This window comes from Malurus melanocephalus, unplaced genomic scaffold (assembly GCF_030028575.1).
Source record: "Malurus melanocephalus ecotype Western Australia unplaced genomic scaffold, MMel_1.1 scaffold_93, whole genome shotgun sequence".
Lineage (NCBI taxonomy): Eukaryota > Metazoa > Chordata > Aves > Passeriformes > Maluridae > Malurus > Malurus melanocephalus.
In genome coordinates, this window is record NW_026623325.1 from 887,776 (window position 1) to 909,366 (window position 21,591).

A 21,591-nucleotide genomic window follows, 5' to 3' on the forward strand; every position below is an offset into this window, starting at 1 on the left:
TATTTCACTTCATGGTTTGGGAATAAAGTTTGGTTCCATGCACCTGAAAGCTTGTTTTCCTTTACTGCTGTAGTGTGAAGTTTTTTGGGGTGTCTTTATTCTACTTAATCTTTTACATGTAAAGCTCAGCCCCTCCCAGTCTTTCCAGGAAGAGCTTTGTCTAGATTACCAAGGAGAACACTCGTCTGATGAAGATTCCACCTCTCCAGGCCACCAGTTCCAGGGCTCACTCACCCTCCCAGTAAAGCAGCCTCCTGCTGCTCAGAGGGACCCTCCTGTGCTCATGCGCACATCCCCGGCACRTATTTCTCCCCTCAAGCTCCCATGAAAGCAAGAGTCCAAAACTGACCTCAGCAGTGGTGCCCAGGTGTGATGGGATGAGCAGTGGAAGGATCCAGTCACTGTTTAAGTACATACTCTGGTGTTAACTAGATATGTCCTAGGTGCTGTTGCAAATGCCCTAGAGAACTGTCATGTGAAAGGGACTTAGCCCTGAATTATGTAAGAGCTGCTGTTGGAGATTGCCCAAAAATTCAGCACCTGTCTGCCCMACCAAGCAATTTCTGCTTGTGAGTGAGCACAGTTCTCAGTGCAAGTATAACAGGCCATGGAGTAAGGACAGAGCCTGCCTTCACTGAGGAGAAAAAGGAGAGGGGTCAAAGGAGGCAAGAAGAAAGTGAGCATTTTGTACTGTGTGAGAGTTAGCAGCAACCTTTTGATAGTAGGTACTGCAGAATTSTAAAAGGTAAGTCTGCTTAAAAATACCTTGTTAGATGGGAGAAGTGGATGACCTTTGTTAATTTTCTGGTGGTTTTGAGTAGCTTGGAGAATAGAACCTATCCCCCACTCTCACCTGTGGCAGCCCTATGAGTATAGAAGAGCAGTTAATAGAGCAGACACTGTAGTCTGCTAATGCTGTTGCCCCCTGACTCAGATGATGAAAATAAGATTATGAAGGAAAAATAGCCCAATGCTATTACTCCTTTAAATTTGAGCAGTAAGTAAACAGACGGCTAAAATGAGGTGTAGTCTACAGCTGTTTGAGTTTTCACTAACAGCTGATTAAAAAAATGCCCTTTTAACCACCCACAACTAAATATTGAATCAAACAACTGTTCTCTAAAAGTAGAAATGGGAAAAAAAAATAGCAAAAACTCTGTAGTAGCACCACTGAAAAATAAATTTATTTAGAGAAAACTATAAATAATATATATACAACAAGCTTAAAGGGTTTTCACTTCTTTAAAGAAGTGTACATTATTTTTGCTCATGTKCTAGCACTTGAACAGTTTTGACATGGTCTACAACTTTGTGTCCATGATAATATTACCATCCTTGTCCTTTATTCTGACTCTGCCAGAGACATACTTTGTTTCCTGCTGTCCATTTGTATATACAGTCTTGACAGTCCCATCTGGATACTCTCGTCTCTTGAACTGTGATGTGTGGAGCTCTCTCTGGCCATTATTGAACTCTATAGTTTTGCTTCCATCTCTGCATTAAAGGGAAAAAAGAACAAGAATTATGCAATAGTGTAAGATTAGTCACAGAAAAAAAACATCAAATCTGTATGCCTAAATGAAGGAAAACTTTTTAAAAAATACAGTATTTGTGGAAAAATCTAGCTGTTAAATATCTCTGGTTCATACTCAAAAACCTGTTTCTGCAAAACTGATATGACTTTTTTATACTTAAGAGCCTCCACTGCACTTTATCAGCACTAAGTCCATTGTCTATAGAGTCCAAGGAAACCTTAAAGCTTAGCATTTTGAGCACTATCGCTTATCCGCTGTCAGTCACACCTGCTAGTCACACCAGCCAGGTTCTCGTATGTTTTCTAGAACTATGTACAAATCAGAAAAGTTTCTCAGGTTAGGGTGTGAGAAAATACACRTGGGCATTCAGTCTTTATGCCTCTTCCATGCTACCAATAACAACCCCAAATTGAAACTCAAGCAGTAAATGCATGTTCACAGTACAGTCTATTGCAGTGTAAGCTTTCAGGAGCTGTCGAAACACATCTGTCATGATACAGTGCCCCTGTCGGTGAGTGTCAGGTGTTGTCATCCCTTCCCCAAGCCAGGGGACCCAAGGAGGAAAAACTCACCGCTGCACACGAACAATGGTGCCATCAGGAAGGATACTTTCTTCTTGGCCATCCGTAAATAAATTCATAATTGTTTGATCAGGGAAGGTTATTTCCTTCTTGCCATCAGGATAATGCTTCTCTGAAATGTGTTTTGAGACAATATGCTTATTACATAAATACGTATATATGTGTGTGTGTATATATATATATATATATATATGGGCAGTAATTCTGATGATTTCTTTACCTATTTGTCCATTTGAAAACTGCAAGACCTCTAAGCCATCAGAGTATGTAGTGTGAGTAGTCTTAGCATGAGCATGGTAATAAATCTGCAGATAACAATTCAGATTTAATGTAACTTGTAATAAGTTTTAAATGAATGTACACATGCAGATAAGTAAGTATTTATTGAAAAATGGAGATGGAGGTAGGATACATACCACTGTTTGATCAGGCATAACCTGTTTCACATCCCCATTGAARAAGGTTATAGTTATGGTCTTCCCATCAGAACCCACTTTTTTCCATGTTCCATCTGGGAAAAATACTAGGTGACAGCCATTTTTCAAAACCTTCTCAACCTAATGAAAACATGAGAGAGGTCAGTATTGAGCCCTCACACTCACATTCTCATTCATCTTTCACAACGGCTGTCTTCTAGAATTTCCAAATGCCATGCTCTCATATTACCTTTCCATCAGAATAAACAGTTTCTCTCTCTATCTCTTCACTGTCTGTATATGCAGGAGCAGATGGTGGTGGCGTGTGAGCTTCATTTGGAGAGGTGTCCTGAGATGACAAACACAAATGCAAGATTTGTCTTTAKACATTTTTTTCCTAGGCTGCCAGGTATTTTGGGAAACAAGGAGCTCACAGAAAGAGACAAGGATGGGGAGGCATAAACACAGTCTGGGGTTTAAGYAACTCTAAGTGTGTGGTACAAGAGATGGAGACTGAGCAATCATTGGTTTTCTGTGGTCAGTTGTAGTCTAGACTAAAGCAGAATTCAGCAGTGTGTTGCAGCATGATGCTCAATTTCCTTGAGACATCCACTTCATGGTATGAAATGATCAACTTCTCTCAAGTCTAAGTAACCTACAGCAATTAATGTAAGAATTAATTAAACTATTTAAAAGATCCTTGCACAGTTGCCCTGCATACAGCACATGATCCATTTTTAACTCTCAAAAGGTAAAACATTTTGCAAAATTCAAAAGAGCAGGATATTATTACTTTGCTTTTCCTGAGCCAAAGAATAATGCAACTACTAGACAAAGGTGAAACACTCTTCATTGACTGCATTTTCTAGTATGGCATATGAAGGTGAGTCAATAGCCCCATCAGTCACCCTTCAGATACTCATTAACTTTTCTGTTTTAGGCTTTTTCCTCCCCTCTTTGAAAATCAAATCCAGACACAGTACTTACTACCATAAAAGTCTTAGAAGAGTCTTCCAGTGCTGTCATTGTCTCAGAGTTGTTTTTGTCATTAGCAAGTCCTGRTGCAGGTGTTCTAGAAAGTTTTCCTGCTGAGACATGTAATTAAAGTGGACAGAGAGKTTTAAGTCTGGTTTAAGTGTTATAATTATATAGGAGGTCAAGCTGTACAGGACATCCATATCTCTTAACTGCAGTAGAAACTGAAAGCAGGGCATTTATTARGAGAATCGGCACATGCCAAGAATCAATCACTGCCATTGCTTTGTGTGTCAACAAGAAGCTACAATTGAAGAATCATTGCAACAGGCACTTAATGCACTTTGCCTCCTATTTCATCTCTGTAGATACAAAGTACTTTCCCCTCCTAGGAATTTAGACATTATTAGTTATGCTTTATAAGGAACAAAGGAAGATTTATATAAGCTTTTAACAGGAACTGATCAGTGTATTTTTTCCATGTCTTTYCTATCTTCCTACCACCTTCCATTCTGGAACATACTCCTCTAACTGGTAATGTGATAGGTGCATGAGCTGTCATGTGTGTCAAAAAAGTACCTTGCAGTACTTTGCATATGTGATTATCCCTTAGGAAGGCAGACAGCGTTTGCTCCTAACTGTGAACAAGGAACACCTACTACAGCATTGCCCATATGATTACACATCCTGGTAACAGAAGATTCTGAAGAGACACAGCAGTTCTGATGCTATCAACACAGTCATCTAGACATTGGGAAGGAATTCTTCACTGTCAGGGGCCTGAGGCACTAGAAYAGGTTGCCCAGTGAAGCTGTGGATGCTCCATTCTTGGAAGTGTTCAAGGCCATGTTGGATGGGGCTCTGAGCACCCTGGTCTAGTGGAAGGTGTCTGCCCATGGCTGGGGGTTGGAACTGGATGGTGTTTCAGGTCCCTTCCAACCCAAACCCTTCCACACTTCTAACAAATATCTGMAGCTTGGAGAAAAGCAGTGATGAAAGCCATTTTTGATTACAGAAAGCAGYTTCTGCTGTGCTCTTGACCATCAGGTATGACCAAAAGCATTTTCACACCAGAGTTGGTCTTACCATGGCTTTCTCCAGAATCTCACCCAATGCTAAAGCCTATGACAGCTCCCAYTCTATCTACTTTTAAGGTGGAAATGTACTCCACAAAGCAAAAATTCACATTCATTTTAYACGAACAGAATTCTCTGACTAGATAAATATTTTTACCTTTTGCCTGTGAGTAACTTTTGCTATTTATCTTGCTACACTTCTGTATTGGAAGAAACGGAGCTGCTGTTCGACTTTTTGGGCCTCTGTTTGGTAGACACTAAAAGAAAGCAAGTATTTGTGGTTTATGTGACATGTAATTATAACTGTTCATACAGCATCAACAAAAGTTATAGTATATAACATGAAATTTACTGGAAGCTTTCTTCACAAACTGCACAATTTTGAAACTTAGCAGAAGAGCTCTGGTGATGTAGCCCACGCTGCACTTTGGAGCTCTGGCTCTGACTCCATCTTCTCCCTCACTGCCAACAACTCCAGAACGTTAATCTGGTGCAAGCTATCCAGAATAATAGTTACAGTTTCAAAACWTAATATAACTGCTTTAGACAATCTTGAACTCTCTGATTTGCCTGGTTGATCCTGAAGGGGCAGAAGTTCACAGGTTAGACCCCATCAATGATTTTTCTCTTATAATTGCATTATTTTTAATTTTCAATTTTTAATYTAATTGTTCCTCAAYAAAGGGATGCTGCRCATTGTGAGCATTGACATTTGGAGAGAATGTGACATTAACAAAATTCTGTGTCTGTCACCAATAGTGTAGTCCCCACATTAGTAAATTAAAAGTAAACAGCAAGTTGTGGCCGTTAAGAGTCCAAGTATATGACACAAAACTCACAAGTGTTCACACAAATGTATTAAAACCCCAAGATTAATAACTCACAGATTCTGCTCTTTTTGGAGTCATCCCAGAATTTTCTGTTTTATTCTTGCTTCCAGCAGCTTCTACTTTCTTCCAGGCTTCTAGACGAAACTTCTCCATAATTTTGATTTCCTGTTTTAGTTCCAAATTCTCATTTGCTAAGGCTTCTATTTGATCCTTCAGGCGTCGATGGGTGGTTGACCATTTTGCCTCTTTTCGTTTTAAATCTTCCTGTAACTCTGCAATCTGCTGTTTCAAAGCCTTAGAAAAACATATTTATACATGAAGTATCAATTTTAAGTATAGTTTTCATTTTAAATATATTAAAGTATAATTTAGTTTCTTATAGAAATACAAGCACAAGCGAAAAACGCACATGTGGCAAAAAAGATCAGCTTCATAGKGCAGGCAGGAAATGTTTTGTTCCCTGAAAGAGTTATTATTTACTTTAAACTACCAACGTTATAACCTCTACTCCAGTCACAGATGTTTTTCTTACTTTCTTGGTATCCTTTACACTTCATAGATTGGCCAGTACAAATACACTTGAGACAGAAACACAAAATCATTAATGCTACCCTTGGAGGGTCCTTCAAAAATCTGGGCACAGGAAAATAGGGAGGACACAATCAAACCAAACACATAAATCTGCCTAGACATTTAGCAAATGTCAATTCAGTTTTTTGAAGGAAAAATTGTAGGAAAGGAAGAGGGAAATCCTTGTGGTGTTTGATATGGCTTGTTTGTACATCTCATATACCATACATCCTGACAATGAAGCAACAAACAGATCTTGTTCCTTACATCTRATACCTAAAGACCTAGAAGTGATAATAAAATGCAACTTTGAAAATTGTAGAAGATTACTACAYAGACTGTACAAGAGTTGTAGACAGAATGAAACCCCTGTGGAGTTTTGGTTTGCCCTTTGATCCACTACCATGAATAAAAACTTAATGTTTTAACTTCAGTAATTCTGTTTTAAAGTTGAAGCTCATTCTATCATAGTAATGAGCAGTTTTCAGTATGGAAATGTGACAAAAATATTTCCTCATTAGGAGTTTTTGCCTTAAAACCAACAAGCAGCATTGTGAAGACTATAATTCCCTTCCTCAATTAGAATAATTTAGATTTGAAAAAACCTTTAAGATCATGGAATCCAACTGTTAATCCAGCACTGCCAAGTTCACCACTAACCCATGTCTGCTAACAGTTCCCATTTTTAAGTCATTTGTGATCTTTCAACTAAGTTAGAATTTAGTTCTTGACTGCCTTTAACTTATATGTTGCTGTGTGGACTAGAATAATAATATATTCTTATACCTGAATTTCATCACGTTCTTTTTTATCTGGAACTGCTCTAGCTTCTGTGGTGTATTTTTCAAAAACTTTACGCTCCTTTTGCAGTTTTTTAATTTCCYTTTTTTTATATTCTTCTATTTCAGCCAGTTCTTGGGCTTTCTTCTGTTCAAAGTCTGCAATTTCTTTCCTGTAATTATGAAACAAAGTCATTGTTTTAGCCCAAATCTCCTTTCTATCTGGATTTTAAGGAAGAAAATGAAGACTCAGTATTTTGTGGTCACAGATTGCAATTCAGCATCTATTACCCCCAGGAAGACTTACCTATAAATGGTATTTTTTACTTAAGGAATAAGAACTGTCACACAGTTGGTGTTTGAAGTCCAACAGTTTATATTTTTATACCTTCTAGTCACAAATGTTACCCTGAATTTACAAAAACTTTGGCTAAAATCTTGCAATATTCCTCAAAACATTAGAACACCAACCCCCAAAAGTACCAGAGAAAAGAACCTGCTAATAGGAGGTCAAAAATTAAATGTTAGTCAAAGACACAATGCTGTTCCCAAATAAAACAAAAGTGGCTATGGTAGGAAATGGTGTGCYCCATTTATGTCATCAGAGGTATTTACTCTGTTCCATATGCCACTTATAAATGCCCCAGTTCAAATTAAAAGATTCTCAGTTTGAACACATAAATATCCAATCCAAAGAAAATATTAATCATGTTAGCATGAAGACCAATTCTGCAAGACCAGTTGAGGACTGTGTTATCCCTCAGAACAGAAGTATACATGTTCTCCCAAGTATAGCCTTTAAGGATGTCATATTAATCGAGCAGTGGTTCTTAATACTATAATTTGTATGAAATAATTACAGTTTAACATATACATAGAGCAACAACTCGTTTCTTTACCTATCTCCACTGTAAATTACACTGCAACACACTGTGTAAGTGAATGCACAAAAATGTTGCAATTTAAAATTACCTGATGCTTGCCAGGGCCTGCTCTCTTTCTTCCCGGAGTTTAGTCAGAATTGTGTTCTCAGCTCGGAATCTCTCTATTTCACTTTCTAAGTCAGCAAGTCTCTCTCTCAGTAGCTGGGATGGAACAGGGTTTCCTGTCAAAGAACAGCCAGATGTGAATTATCTAAATGGCATCCATAAGACTGAAGTAAGCAATTATCACACACCAGCTTAAAAATAATTTAAAAATWAAAAAAAACAAGTAATCCTATTTTAGAGACAGCAGTAATATTGCAAAATACTTTTATATCCAAGTAATACAGAAGTTAGGTTTTAAAACACCCTGCACTATTGACTCAAGTACCTCAAATATGGAGTAGATCTATCACTTTTGCAGTACTTTTAAGTATTGAATATATCTCTCATCTTGGTGGAACTAAAGATATATATTGGGAACTAGAATGTGAAGAACTTCACATCAAACCACAGAAATAAAATGAAGTGTATATGGTACATGTATAGGTACATACCATATATACGTACCAGGTACATGTATACATTACGATGGTATTGGGTATATCAAACCGGAAAGTTTATGGTTGTAAGTTTTTTCAAGTTTTAGTCACCACAAAGTCTTCGCACTCATCACTGATGTGACATCTATTGCAGAGACCTATAAAGGCATAGGGTTTGGGGGCTTTTGTCCCATCCCAGTTTGCTGTTCAGTCACTACTTAAGAATCCCAGGGGTTTCAGAGTCTGAGTATGCAACAGAATACACTAAATACTGATGMTGTGTAGGTGGTTGCCTTGCTCATTCTTAAATACTTTGAAATGCTGTAAAAAAAACCCCAACCCTAACCCTCTTCCTGCAAACTCTTAGCAGCCATCTTTAAACAACCCTACACAATCAATTCTCCAGAAAAACGATAGAAGTAGCAGCTTTCATATGAATCATAGAATATCCTGAGTTGGAAGGGACCCAAAACGATCAAGTTTTACTCCAGGTCCTGCGCAGTATACCCCCAAGAGTCACACCATGTGCCTGAGAGCATTGCCCAAACACTTCTTCAACTCTGTCAGGCTTCATGCTGTGATCATTTCCCTGGGGAGCCTGTTCCAGAGCCAAACCACCCTCTGGTGAAGAACCTTTTCCTGACATCCAGCCTAAACTTCCCCTGACACAGCTTCAGGCCATTCCCTTGATCCAAAGGAATCTACTCCACTGCAGGTACTGTAAAGTAAAGCACATATTCATTGGCACCAAGAGAACCTGGAGGGGTTACCAGCTCCATGTGCATGTCTGACTGTGGTGCATTTTATGCAGGCTTTTATACTTCACAATTCTGGCATCTGCCCTTGTTTGTTTGCTTATCTAAAAGCTACAGTTTTAAAGGCTGGGGTTTTACATAACTTGTGGTTTCTTTATCCTAGGATTACAAACATGGTACACAGTTCCTAACATATTCATCACATTCACCTGCTATTACGCTTTTCTATAACTGTACTTCATTGATTACATTATTCTCTTTTCTATCTCTTTTCTACCACTAAAACCTATGACTTCACATTTTTCCAACCTTTTGTGACAGCTAGCACATCACTCCCTTCTTATCGCATTAGCCCAATAGGGGTAGTTCCCTGCTCGCACAAATGGTTACAGACGCAGCAGTCACACTTAAGTCTTTGTTAATTCACATTTATGCTAAGGCAGTTTGTCAAGTGAGGCCTGTGTCTCACCCTCAGGTCCTGTCACTGGTCACTACGAAGAAGAGCTTCRTGTTTGCTCCTCTACTTCCCCTCACAAGGAGATGCAGATTGTGATGAGGTCTCCCCTCAGTCTCCTCTCCTACAGGCTGAACACATCAAGTGACCTCAGCCATTCCTCATATGATTTCCTCTCAAGGCCCTTTACCATCCTTGTGGCYCTGCTTTGGACACTCTCCAATAGTTTAATGTCTTTCTTATATTTTGGTACCCCAAACTGGTGAGGCTGCCCCAGGTCAGAGTAGAGCGGGACAATCCCCTCCCTTGTCTGGCTGCCAATGCTGTGYCTGATGCCYCCCAGGACACGCTTGGCCCTCCTGGCTGCCAGGGCACTGCTGGCTCACATCCAACTTACCACCAACCAGGACCCCCAGGTCCCTTTCCMYRGYRCTGCTCTCCAGCATTTCACTCCCCAGTCAGTCAATACATGCAGGGTTGTCCCATCCAAGGTGCAGAATCTGGCAGTTGCCCTTGATAAACTTCATATGGCTGGTGATTGCCCAGYTTGATTTGTCCAGATCTTTCGGCAGGGCCTCCCTGCCTTTGAGGGAGTCAGCAGCTCTTCCCAATTTCGTATGACTGACAAACTTACTTACTATTCTTTCCAGTTCTGGGTCCAAGTCATTTATGAAGACACTGAAGAGCACAGGTCCTAAAATGGAGCACTGTGGAATCCCACTAGTGACAGGTCACCAGCCTGATGTCACTCCCTTCCCTGTAATCCTTTGTGCCCGACCTGTGAGCCAGTTGCTCACCCATCACACAATGTGTTTATCCAGCTAAATGCTGAACATTTTGTCCAGAAGGGCACTTAACAGATGGTATCACAGGYTTTACTGAAATCCAAAAACATTACATCAACTGGCTTGTCATAAAAATCTAAACAAAATCCTAAACATTCATTGGAGCAAAACCTGAAACCAAGATCACAACCTTACAGACAAAAGATTTAAATACTAGGCTGTGCCATAATACGTTCMCTGAACAACTCAATTTTTAATGACAGCAGAAATGCAAGAGCTGCAACAGGGCGTTTTAGAGGCAGTCCTCCACAGACTGTGGACCATATAGACAAAATTAACTTGGACAATGCAGAAAAATGAATCCACATTTCCCATATTCCGCATGAATTCCGTAGAAATTGGAAAACAAGGACAAGTCTGCCACTCCCTTATATTTTATAGGAGGAACAAGTTAAGCTAGCAGTGAACAGCATTACCCTACTGTGGTATAAGTCCACTGTGGTGGAAAGTAAGCTACCACTTCATTTTCAGCTTGCCTTTGATATTTTCCCTCATTCAGAAACAGTGATCAAACAGYTCCAGATCAAGTTACTTCAATGAGCTGAAGCCTCCAGAGGGAAGGAAAAAAAATCCCAATTAAATAAATAAATTTTTAAAAGGAAATTTTCACCCATCATTCTCAAGCTGTGTAATTGTTAGATCTGGCATCAGACATGCAACCAGAGGAGATGTAGGGGGAGAATAGGCCAATTTCCTGCAGCAGAAATCTGTACTTACACCCTTTGGGGTAATTGGAGGTTGCAATTTAAACACTAGTAGGAAAGACTTGTATGATTTGCCTTCTTCACCACTTCCTACCACTTGCTGTTCTCTCACCTCCTGGTTCCTGTTCCACATTTGGTTTGGTTTCACGCTCCGGGTGGCAGCCTGCCTTCTGCTTTGGCTTCAGTGAAGGRAACAGTTTCATCATCAGGTTTGATATAGGAGGTCCATTTGAATYACTGCCCACTGCAGACTCATTGGACATTTCATCCGCTTTCTTTGAGRCAACTTTTCTCTTTATTGTTTTATCTGGAACATTTGTATCATTCTTACTGGAAAAGTCCATCTGAAAAGGTATTTTAGTATATTTTTCAGGTAAATCACTGTTAACATAATTTTCATCAAGATCACTCCATGTTCTTTCATCATCAAATTCAAACTTATTCCTACTTATACATGACACACTTCTGTGATCATCTGTAGCTTTTCTAATCTTTTGCTTTGACAGTGCACTGCAATCTTTGTCTGGCAAGCCAAGGTCAGCATGTCCATTTTTGCCCTCTTTGCTGATATCTGCAACAGAACTTCCACTATCAAAAAATTCTGGATCACATTCCCTATRGCTCACACAGGATGTCTTAGCTTCTTTGTCATCATGCCTCAATGTGTCCCCAAATTCACTCTCAGAATCTGTAGTAGTATCRCCACTGCCCTCACCCTTATCTTCATTTACAATCCAGTGATTACTTTTTAAAGCAGGAGCTGCTTTCATGGAAGAAGCTGAAAATATGGCACCATCTGTTTTACTCAATGGATCCTTCATCATAAAATCTGCTCCTGAATTTGAGGCTGTATGCATAACTGGGCTATCATTTATATTTTCCCATACTATGCACTCTGCCCTTTTATTTCTCTCATTTGTAAGTTCAATGGCCAGTGCCTTATCTTGCTGCTGCTTTGCCTTGATAGGAGTAGAAGACATCCTACGGCCTTTTAAAGTTTGCTGGTCTCTTTCCAAGATCCTTTGCACAAACGAGGAATTACTTGAGAAAGATATTTCATCTGCCGCTTGTTCTAGAAACAAAAATTCATCTAATTCTAGGTTCTCTTTTTCTTTTTCTTTATCCCAGTTCTCCAGTTTTTTCTGAAATGAAAGTTCAAAAGACAGTTCTGAATCTTGTACAGGGTGAGCTATGGGACATTTAGAATTAGAGAAGGCACTGGTCAATTCTTGAGACATCTGAGACTTTTCTGTGCCAGGTAATTTGTTTTTGGTTTTGCCAGTGATAGACTTAGCAAATTCTACTCTGTTCTCTTTATTTTCTATTTTGTTGTTAATTTCTGGTGGGTAAGAATCTCTCATCTGTCCATCATGATTTTTTCCTGATTGCATTCTTGTTTCTAATGGCAAGCTATTTTCTCCATTGTGATTCCTGAATACCACTGTCTTCTGAATTAGACAACGTTTTACTTTTTTGGGGTGGTTGTATATTTTACATGATGCAAAAGGATTTTCAGAGACCAGTTCTTTGCCAGGAGGAACAGTTTTCTTCTGTATTTGTGATCTGTCCACTTTAATAACATTTCTGTCATCTGAAGTCCTTTGTTGAAGTTTTGAGGTGTTTTCTCCAAGTTTTGTAATTTTAGACTTGGCATTAGTGAATCTTGTTAAACCCTCTCCTCTTTTCAGGAAGGGTCTCTTGATCACTGGTTTTTCAACAGCAGATCCATTTGACTCCTGAAAATAAGTAAAGCCAACCATAAAATGTTAGAAAGCTCTTTAAACAGTTTGAAGATATCTCCAAATAAATCCCACATACGAGTAGGAATTTAGTAGGAATTTCAGGTACATTTCTAATGGGTTTCTAAAGACTTAAGCAAGTGGAATATTTGGGGCTTATTGTGTTATTTTTAAGAATGTGAGTGTTGCATTTACTGTTAGCTTTCCATGCTAGGGCCTTCCTTGTACACTTTTAAAGCACCTATCACGTCAAAGCACAATATATAAAGAAGAAACAAAGTTTTTAAAAGTAATAATAAATAACCTGTAACTTCTGGTTCTGCTCCAGACGCTGCTGTTCTAGTTGTATCTGTTCTTCCAAAAATTCTTCAAAAGTCTGTTTCTTCTCATGCATTGCAGCTTTAATAGGTCTAGTGTAATTACAAAAATAACTCTTATAATTCTGTATAAAATAACTATGTTTAACATCACCGGAATTCAAAGACTCAAGGTGTAATTGAATAAAAGATGGCAAATTCTGAGATGCTTTAGGCATTAAATGAATCTGAGAAATGCATTTTAACACTATATGTTTATCTAATCCCTCCAATAGTTAATATACATATCTGAAAGAGACTGTATGCAGGTTTTGCTGCTTTTTCTTCTTTTACTGCTTTTCTTCRTGACACTTTCTTTTGGCCAAATCACCCGACTTCCACTCATAGTTTAGTCACATTGCCCATTTCTACAGTACACCTCTCCACTCAGGAATGCTACTGAGATTATGTTCCCTTTGTCCCCCTTTGATATTCCTCCTCCTTCACAGGAGTACTTGGTCTGGCTGGCACAGAGTGAGCTTTTTTCATAGCTTTGTTTAGGCTTTGTGACTGCAACAGCATTGATAACACAGTAATGTTTTAGCTATTACTGAACCCTGCTTGCACAGCATCAAGGCTTTCTTTGTTTTTTTATGCTGCTCCTCACCACAGGAAGCAGGCTGGAGTTGGCTAAGACCTACCACAGGGGAGACACAGCCAGGACAACTGAGTCAAACTGACCCAAGGGCTATTCAATGCCATAAACCATCGTGTTCATCAGTAAAAACTGGTGATTTTGTCTTCCAAAAGCAGCTGTTGCTCGGAGACAGTGTGGGCACTGGTCTGCTGTGGGATGTGGAGCSTAACTGCTTATGCATCACTTGGGGGGTTTTCCCCTCTTTTCTCTACTTATTAAACTGTTTTTACGTGAMCTCACAAGTTTTCTCAAGTTTCCTCCTCTGGTATCCTCTTGCTTTTTGCTCAGTATATAAGGCAGGGACACCTTCCACTMGACCAGGTTGCTCAGAGCCCCATCCAACCTGGCCTTGAACATTTCAAACCATCACAACTCCTGGTAATAAACTAAAAAGACACAGCCTTGCATTCCTCCCTTATACTACTTCTTTCAGCAAATAACAGTGGATAGGAGACTGTAATAAATCAAACTGGGAACAATAATCATAACTGCTTTTATGCTAAAAGGTGCTTGTAAGCTGTCATTACCCCAGGCTGCACACCAACACACATCATCACATCTTTTACAGCACAAACAATTCCAAGCAAGATCCTCTTACCACAGGTCCCCACAGTACCTAGGAAAACATAATCTTTTGTTAAGAAAGCCATACTAATTGAGAGCATCCCTCTGACTCAGGACTCAGAATTCAACCAAACTTTTCTTACTTGATAAAAACTGCATCATCATGGTCTGAATTACCTTTCCTCTGTRTTAGTCCGCAACTGTTCACCTACACTGGAATTTTCCAGGAGATCTGCGCTTCCCACACCTAAAGGATCAATGTGATTGTCTTCATTCTCCATTAATAATTCCATCTTTTTTTCTGGACACCACATGTGTTTTCCTGTGAAAGCAATATAATTTTTTTTTTCATCCTAACAACATCAGTTTTCAGCACATACTTTAAGCAGCATTCAAGTCAGATTAAAACCAGAAGGGAGTTTCATGGCCATTTAATCCAATTCCTATACAAAATAGTTCTAAAATTTCCCCCAATTTATTCTTATTTAAATTTGCACTTCCTTTCTAAAGGAACAAGCAACTATGCATTAAAAAAATTGCACAGACCTTAAATAATCCATTCTGATTGTTTATCTGCTTTGCTATTGTTAATGTTCGGCTTACAAAAATAACTGCATAAATTCTGATGTCTGCTGTACTGATGAGCTCTCTTGTCAAGCTTCTGTTTCCCATATATATGTGCATAAATTGAAAAGAATTTAATTTTTGTCTCCTGCTGCTTTTACCCAAACTCACATGGACAACAGGAACAGTCTGAGGACTGTAAGCTGTCAGTAAAGCAACCARCATATCAAGTAAACCAACAAAAAAGAGAAGAGCTTCAAAACAAGTAGCAGAAGACTACTCTCAGTAACTACAAGGAGAAAAAATGCACCACAAGYTGTCTTTCTCTAAATGACTAAGCAGAAATGCATTTGTCTCCCTTGTTGTTTAAACAATTTTGCCTTTTCAGAGGCACACACAGACCTTGCTTTTCACAGGGAGACACTTCTGAATGATTGTTCATCAAAGATGAGGTGCATTCTTCGTTGTTCAGCTTTGGTAAAGAATCATTGTCTTGTTTATGAGAAGAAATAATCAAAGCATGAGCTCTGTCTTCAAAGATATTCTGATATCCAGATGATGGCAAWTGAGGTGAAGTTGCTAAGCCTGCTGGATGCCCAGGGCTTAACTTTTGACTTTGAGCTGTTAGAGCACAACCTTGAAATGGGAAGAAACAAAATGCTGTCATTCYATTTGTATCACAAAACTACTGCTCCACAAGAGAGAAGGAATGACACTGAAGGGCAAGATTAATCACACCCTTATGTTACTGATCAAGAATAAGTGATTAGGCAATCTTGATTTTATTCTAAAATAAGCCCTAATTTAATTTTCTCAGGTAGGCAGAGTGAAAGAAAATCATTTAAGTCAAGTTGGACTGACACTGCCAAGAACACAAAGTAGCTCTGCTCAATTCTAAAAGCTTTTCCCAGCCAAGAGCTGTCCCCTCTCCTTGCACCCAACAAACAAATATAACTGATATAGGTCACRAGTCTCTTTTTAAAAATGCATCAGCTCTCTCTGTTTTAGTTCAGTTTATCACCCGAATGTGGTATGTGGGAGCACAAACAAGGAGGGACTACTTCATTTGGCTACACTGGAAGCTTAAAGTAATCAAAAATACTGTGAGAAACAGCTAAGCAGAAAGGRAAGTAACTGTTTTACACTTTAATACATGTACTGTGAAGCAAGGATTCCCATCATAGCAYGTATTGATCACGTCACAATTACAGCTGGTATTTTATAAAAACAGGGCAGTATTCTTCTTCACTAGTACTCAATTTTCAGGCACAGAAGCAATGCAGCATTTATCTTTGACTAATCAAGCAATCTGAAGATGAAGAACACAGAAGACACTTCCAGATTTTAACTGGGAAATGAGATTAAATTTTCAGTTTATTCAAAGTACATCATGTGCTTTCTTTCTCAGCTTACCAAGAGCTCCTGTCTGACCAAACACCATGCTAAGTAGTTTCTGCTGCTCTTCCATTAGTCTTTGAAGTTGTTCCAACTGTTGTTTCTTTAACTGTTCCTGTTTCTGTTGCTGCAATTCCTTCAGCTTTTCAAATGAAAAAATAAATGTATTAGAGGTTACATTTACTTAGAATGTACCACAGAATTATTTTGTTATAGATTGTCAATAACATTTCAATGACACTTACTAATTCCTCTGAATAAACCATCTAGTATTTATTTAGACACCAATTGATACTACTGTCAATATTTTAAAAGTGGGTAAGTATTCTCCTATCATGTAAAATATGGGAGAAAACTTTTATAGCACCTGGTAACTCATGGAATTTTACTCCAGAGACACACACTCTCCCCCTCTCTCCACTCAAGTGAACAGACATAGGGATTTATGCTGATGTAGCTCCTGGTAGAGTGGACAAGTCCTTAACAGCAAGGTCTATTGATGTGCTGCTCAACACTTGCAACTAACACTATTTGTATGCAGTAGTTCGGAAGAGCTACAAGCCAACACACAGCAACCACTTACAGTGGATTGATCGACACACTTGCATTAGAAAACAAACTGTAAGTAACATAACAGCATTATAATTCGAGCCCTTTTTGTCCTAATGACTTGGATACTTTATCACATTCAACACTAACATCTCTCTTCATCTAAACAGAACCATGGTATATGCATGTTCACATCTTCTTTTGAGAACTAACAAAGGATGTTGCTACAGATACAAGAACATACAACTTCAGCATGTTGTGAATATTTGTGGTCAAGTAGCACCACTGCAATGACCAGCACCCCATTTCCACAGCCTCAAGTGAAGAAGTATTGTAAAACTGTGTGCACCTTTAGGTAAAATGATTTTGAGAACAATTTCATTTYAAACTGGAACTTGTGCCGCCTGGAAACAATGGTAGTTAGACTTGCAGTAAATGCACACCATGAGCAAGACACCAACTTTTATGTCAGCCTAACTGTAACTTACGATTTGCTCTTTACGCTTGCTGTGGCTTATAGGTTGCATGGAGTTTGCTCACTTGCAGGAATGACAAATCATATGCCAGAACAAAATAATCTTAATTATTTGGATGTATGTCAAGGAATTCTAGGATTCTTACCTGTTCAAGCTTTTGTAAGAGTGGATCGCTGTGACTGGATTTTGTCTGACCATCCACTTCACCATGGACTAAGTCTGATTTAGAGTTTTCTACATTACATGCTGCACCTGGAAAAGGTGCTCCAGTGGTCCGTTGCTGACGTGTCTGAGACCTGCCAGACTCTTCACATAGGGAGTCATCACTTAAGGAACAGCTGTCTGAAAGATGCAATGCTTCTTCACGTAAAGCTGTGATGTTTTCAGGTACAGATAACAAATGTTCTTTATTGAAGTTCAAACCAGTAAAATTAGGATCTAGTAAGACTCCAGCACGGGTATTATTAAATATCCAATGTGCACTGAAGTTTTGCTCACCACTTGGATTTTCAACAGTTGGCATCTTGCAAATTGTATTCCAATTTCTTTGCTGATCAGCATTAAYACAACAACATTACATTATGTAGGGTTAGGACAACATCACTTTCAAAGTTCCAGCTAGCTGGTATRGACAGTTATCTGCTTTTAGCACCTAGAAATTAAGCAGATAAACAAAATAAGAAATCTATATCAGATTACCAGTAAAAGAAAGTTACTTTCTTACAACCACCAAGTGCATTAATAAAAACAAATCCCAATCAGTAGAAACAATTTGGACAAGTAACAAACACTTTCTGCGGAGAAAATCAATTCTTAATCCAATGCTTAATCATGTCATTTGAGTGCAGTTAATATAATCTCAAATATTATAAAGCTGAATATTTTCTTCAGTAGTGCTGAGAGGGATTCAGATTTTTTTTTAAATGCTTACAACAAAAGAAGTGATTTGATGAGCTGAGAGATTTCTGCCACATGACCTTCATATTAATGCAAAGTTTCAGATATGTTCACCTAAATGCAAACATTTTAATGCACATATTTCAATGCAATGCTTTATCATTTTCATTTCCTCTTAGCGTCTCACAGAAACTCTACAACCATACTGCCTGTTAGTTTTCTTCTCCCAAAAAGCTTCTTTAAAATCCATCCAAAGGAAAGTTTAAATTGTGCAAAAAATCCTACAACTGCGATAAACCATGAATGAATTTGATTAGGAAGGAGACCCAAAGTGATTACCTCATTTAGGAAGAAAAAGAGACAAAACTGTTGCTGACAGTGGCAACAGRAGCCGGGCCACTCAGATGTGCTTCCTCAAACTAATCCTAGGGCAAGTAATTATCTACCTGTGCATGTGGTGTGTCAGGGGAATACAGACGAGASCAGGGGCCAGGGGACCAAGGACAGAAAACCACAGCAGCCCATTTTCAACACCCCTGCTGATAAGGAAATAAATTAAAGCTTCCTCATTCCCAAGAGATCGGTTCGTKCCAGCTCTCAGTTTTCCCGCAGAGTTTGCTTCCAACCAGAGTTTTGAAACTGCGACTGGGAGAAACAGCGAAATACCACCATAGAGTATTTTCCAATTGCCTTAGGTTTTGAGACGCTAAGCCAAGTTTCCTAGCGAGATGCAGATTTCCGCATGGGCAAATTCAAGCTTACAAGSTTCGCGATCAGTTTTACTCGTCACCTTTCGGAGACCCTTTTGAAGCCGCCTGCCAATGTAAACTTCCCCAGGAAATTTACGGCAACACCTTCGTGCCAACCGGAGCAGCCGGCAGGGACCAGGCTGATCCACTCCGGGAAGGGGAGGAAGGAAAAAGGAATCCCCACAAAGGTCGATGGTGAGGAGTCGAGCACAGACACGTTCCTAAGCACTGCCAAGCCGAGGCGTCGGGCCCAGAGCCCTCCTCCCCTCAAGGACACGGACACCGGCACGGCCCTCACAGAGAACGCCCCAAGCGCTCYGCGGTCCCGAAGCACCCGCACCGCGACAGCTCCGACTCGCGGCCCCTCACACACAGCGAGGCAGCAGCCCCGACCCCGCTCCTCAGGCCGCTCTCGCAGACGCGCCCMGCTCCCACAGCCACAGCCTTCTTCTATTACAAACCTGCCGCCATCGCACAGCCTCCCGGCGCCACAGGCGAGCACCGCCCCGGCGCGCCGCATGCTGGGAGCTGTAGTTCGAGCGCGGCAAAACCGCCTCGAGCTGGCCGGAGAAGGCGGCGAATTGGGACTACAGCTCCCAGGAGCCTCCGCGGCGGGAAGGCCGTTGATGGGCATACACAGCGGCGGCTCTGCGCTGTTCGTGCCGGGGCTCTCCGGGCGGGAAGCTCTGGCGGGATCCGCTCTGGAATCGGGACCGTCTTTGCCTCCCAGCGGCGTCCCGCAGGTCGGGGTGGCTCCCGGGTCCTCCCCTCTGGTGGCCCTTCGCGGAGGTCTCTTGGATCAGCGCCGTTCTGCCGCTGGGGCGAGGCTGCGGGCTTCCCCTGTGCTTAAGCTGTGGCTACTCACAACCTTTTAAACTTTAAATAACAGCAGGGCGGGAGAAAGGCAAACATGAATGGGCGAAAAGCATCCCCAGGCTTTCTGACGTTTTGTTCTTTAGGCATGCTCTTAGTGAGCGAAATTAGTTTTCCTCTGAACTGCAGAAAGCCATAGAGCGTCGCTGGCTGTGTCCCGGTCCTGGAGCTTTTGTGAGCGGGTACAGCACCGAGCTCTGGGTTGTACCAGCCCAGGGCAGCATTTTCAGGTGCCTACTCGTTTTAATTTTCGCTGTTTCTTTCTAAGTCACATAGACCTCTTTCTGCTATACTCACGCCATTTTTCCTGGACTTTGGTCTCGCAAGTTACAAATAAGCTGTCTGCAGGATTGTCCCCAGACTGGATTCTGCAKTAACAGTGATAAGCTAATGTGGTAGAATATAGAAGGATTTGTACTTGTGTCTTTCTAATTCAGGCCCTTTGACATCTTTAGTAGGAAAATACTAATAGAGGACTTTGGGGTTTTTTTTCCAATTTACCTGCACATTTAGGATCTTACAGGACTACAGATTATTCATGGAGTATTGTTGGATGATCCCTCTATGTGCTAAAAATATAATCTATTACTGACAGTGGTGTTGAGTTTGTGGTTTGATCGTGAAGTACAAGCTTGAGTACTTGTGTGAATTATTTTTGAGGCTACTGAGACCTTACGGATGTTCACCAACATAAATTAAAATTATAAGAACTAAACCAGTGGTAATCATCACCAGTTACATTTTGCATAGGTTTCTTATTAGATGCTGCAACAACACAGTATTCTAGTTACAAGTGTTTATTAATTCTGAACAGAAAGATTAAATATAATAATTTTAATTCAAATGCAARTTCTGATTTTGAATTTTGGAAATTTTGCCATTCAAAACCAGTAAAGCCAAACTCTGCTAAAATTCCTTAAGAAATTTTGTTCTCTGGGAAATAAGAGAAAAGAGTTAACATTAATTGATAATGAGAGAGATCAGGGAGCATCTCATTCAAGGGAGAAAAAAGTTTCTGGGGACATGCTTTGGACAGGTTTTAACTCCAAATCCTGATCTCTGTCACATATTTCAAAGCTCAAAGAATCATCGAATGCCCTGAGTTGGAAGGGACCAACTCCAGTGTCATGGAGTCCAGCATCTGACCCTGCAAAGTGATCCAAAGGAATCTATTCCACAGCAGGTACTGTAAAGTAAAACACACATTCAGGCACCAAGAGATCCTGCAGGGGTTACCAGCTCCATGTGCATGTCTGACTGTGGTTCATTTTACGCAGGCTTTTATACTTCACAATTCTGGCATCTGCCCTTGTTTGTTTGCTTATCTAAACGCTACAGTTTTAAAGGCTGGGGTTTTACATAACTTGTGGTTTCTTTATCCTAGGATTACAACCATGGTACACAGTTCCTATCTAACATATCCATCACATTACCTAATTGCTATTATGCTTTTCTGTAACTGTACTTCATTGATTATGTTCTTTTATTGTCTATTAAAAGAAAAGAAAAAAAAGAAAACCTATGAGTTTGCATTTTTCTAGCCTTTCGTGACAGCTAACACACCTCTCCCTCCTTATCACGTTAGCCCACCAGGGGTAGTTCGCTTCTCACAGAAGCAGATAAAGTTCAGTGCAGCAGCTAACGTCTCTCCCTTCTTACCACTTCAGCACACTAAGGCTCGGCTCCTGCTTGCAGAAGTAGTTACRGTCAGATGCAGCAGTCACTAAACTTCTGCTAATTCATGCCTATATTAAAGTGCTTATGTCACTTACATCAAGTGAGGCCTGTGTTTCAACAGGACCATCCC

General features: G+C 40.0%; 1 protein-coding gene across 2 annotated transcripts; it reads right to left on the reverse strand.

Annotated features, from left to right (window-relative positions):
• Positions 1 to 1,170: 1,170 nt before the first annotated feature.
• Positions 1,171 to 19,412, reverse strand: CENPJ (centromere protein J). 2 transcript variants are annotated; one of them, XM_057368480.1, is made up of 17 exons: positions 19,373 to 19,412; positions 17,411 to 17,917; positions 16,259 to 16,382; positions 15,248 to 15,481; positions 14,459 to 14,603; positions 13,029 to 13,134; positions 11,098 to 12,721; positions 7,735 to 7,867; positions 6,770 to 6,935; positions 5,468 to 5,707; positions 4,741 to 4,840; positions 3,520 to 3,617; positions 2,783 to 2,881; positions 2,533 to 2,673; positions 2,337 to 2,421; positions 2,108 to 2,228; positions 1,171 to 1,494 (listed from the first exon to the last, which is right to left on the reverse strand). In XM_057368480.1, the coding sequence occupies exons 2-17, from the start codon at positions 17,786 to 17,788 to the stop codon at positions 1,302 to 1,304; spliced, it is 3,987 nt and encodes a 1,328-aa protein (XP_057224463.1). In that variant the 5' UTR covers positions 17,789 to 17,917; positions 19,373 to 19,412; the 3' UTR covers positions 1,171 to 1,301. The 2 variants fall into 2 exon arrangements, with proteins under 2 accessions (XP_057224463.1, XP_057224462.1); XM_057368479.1 differs by having other exon boundaries at positions 3,520 to 3,620.
• Between the last annotated feature and the right edge of the window lie 2,179 nt (positions 19,413 to 21,591).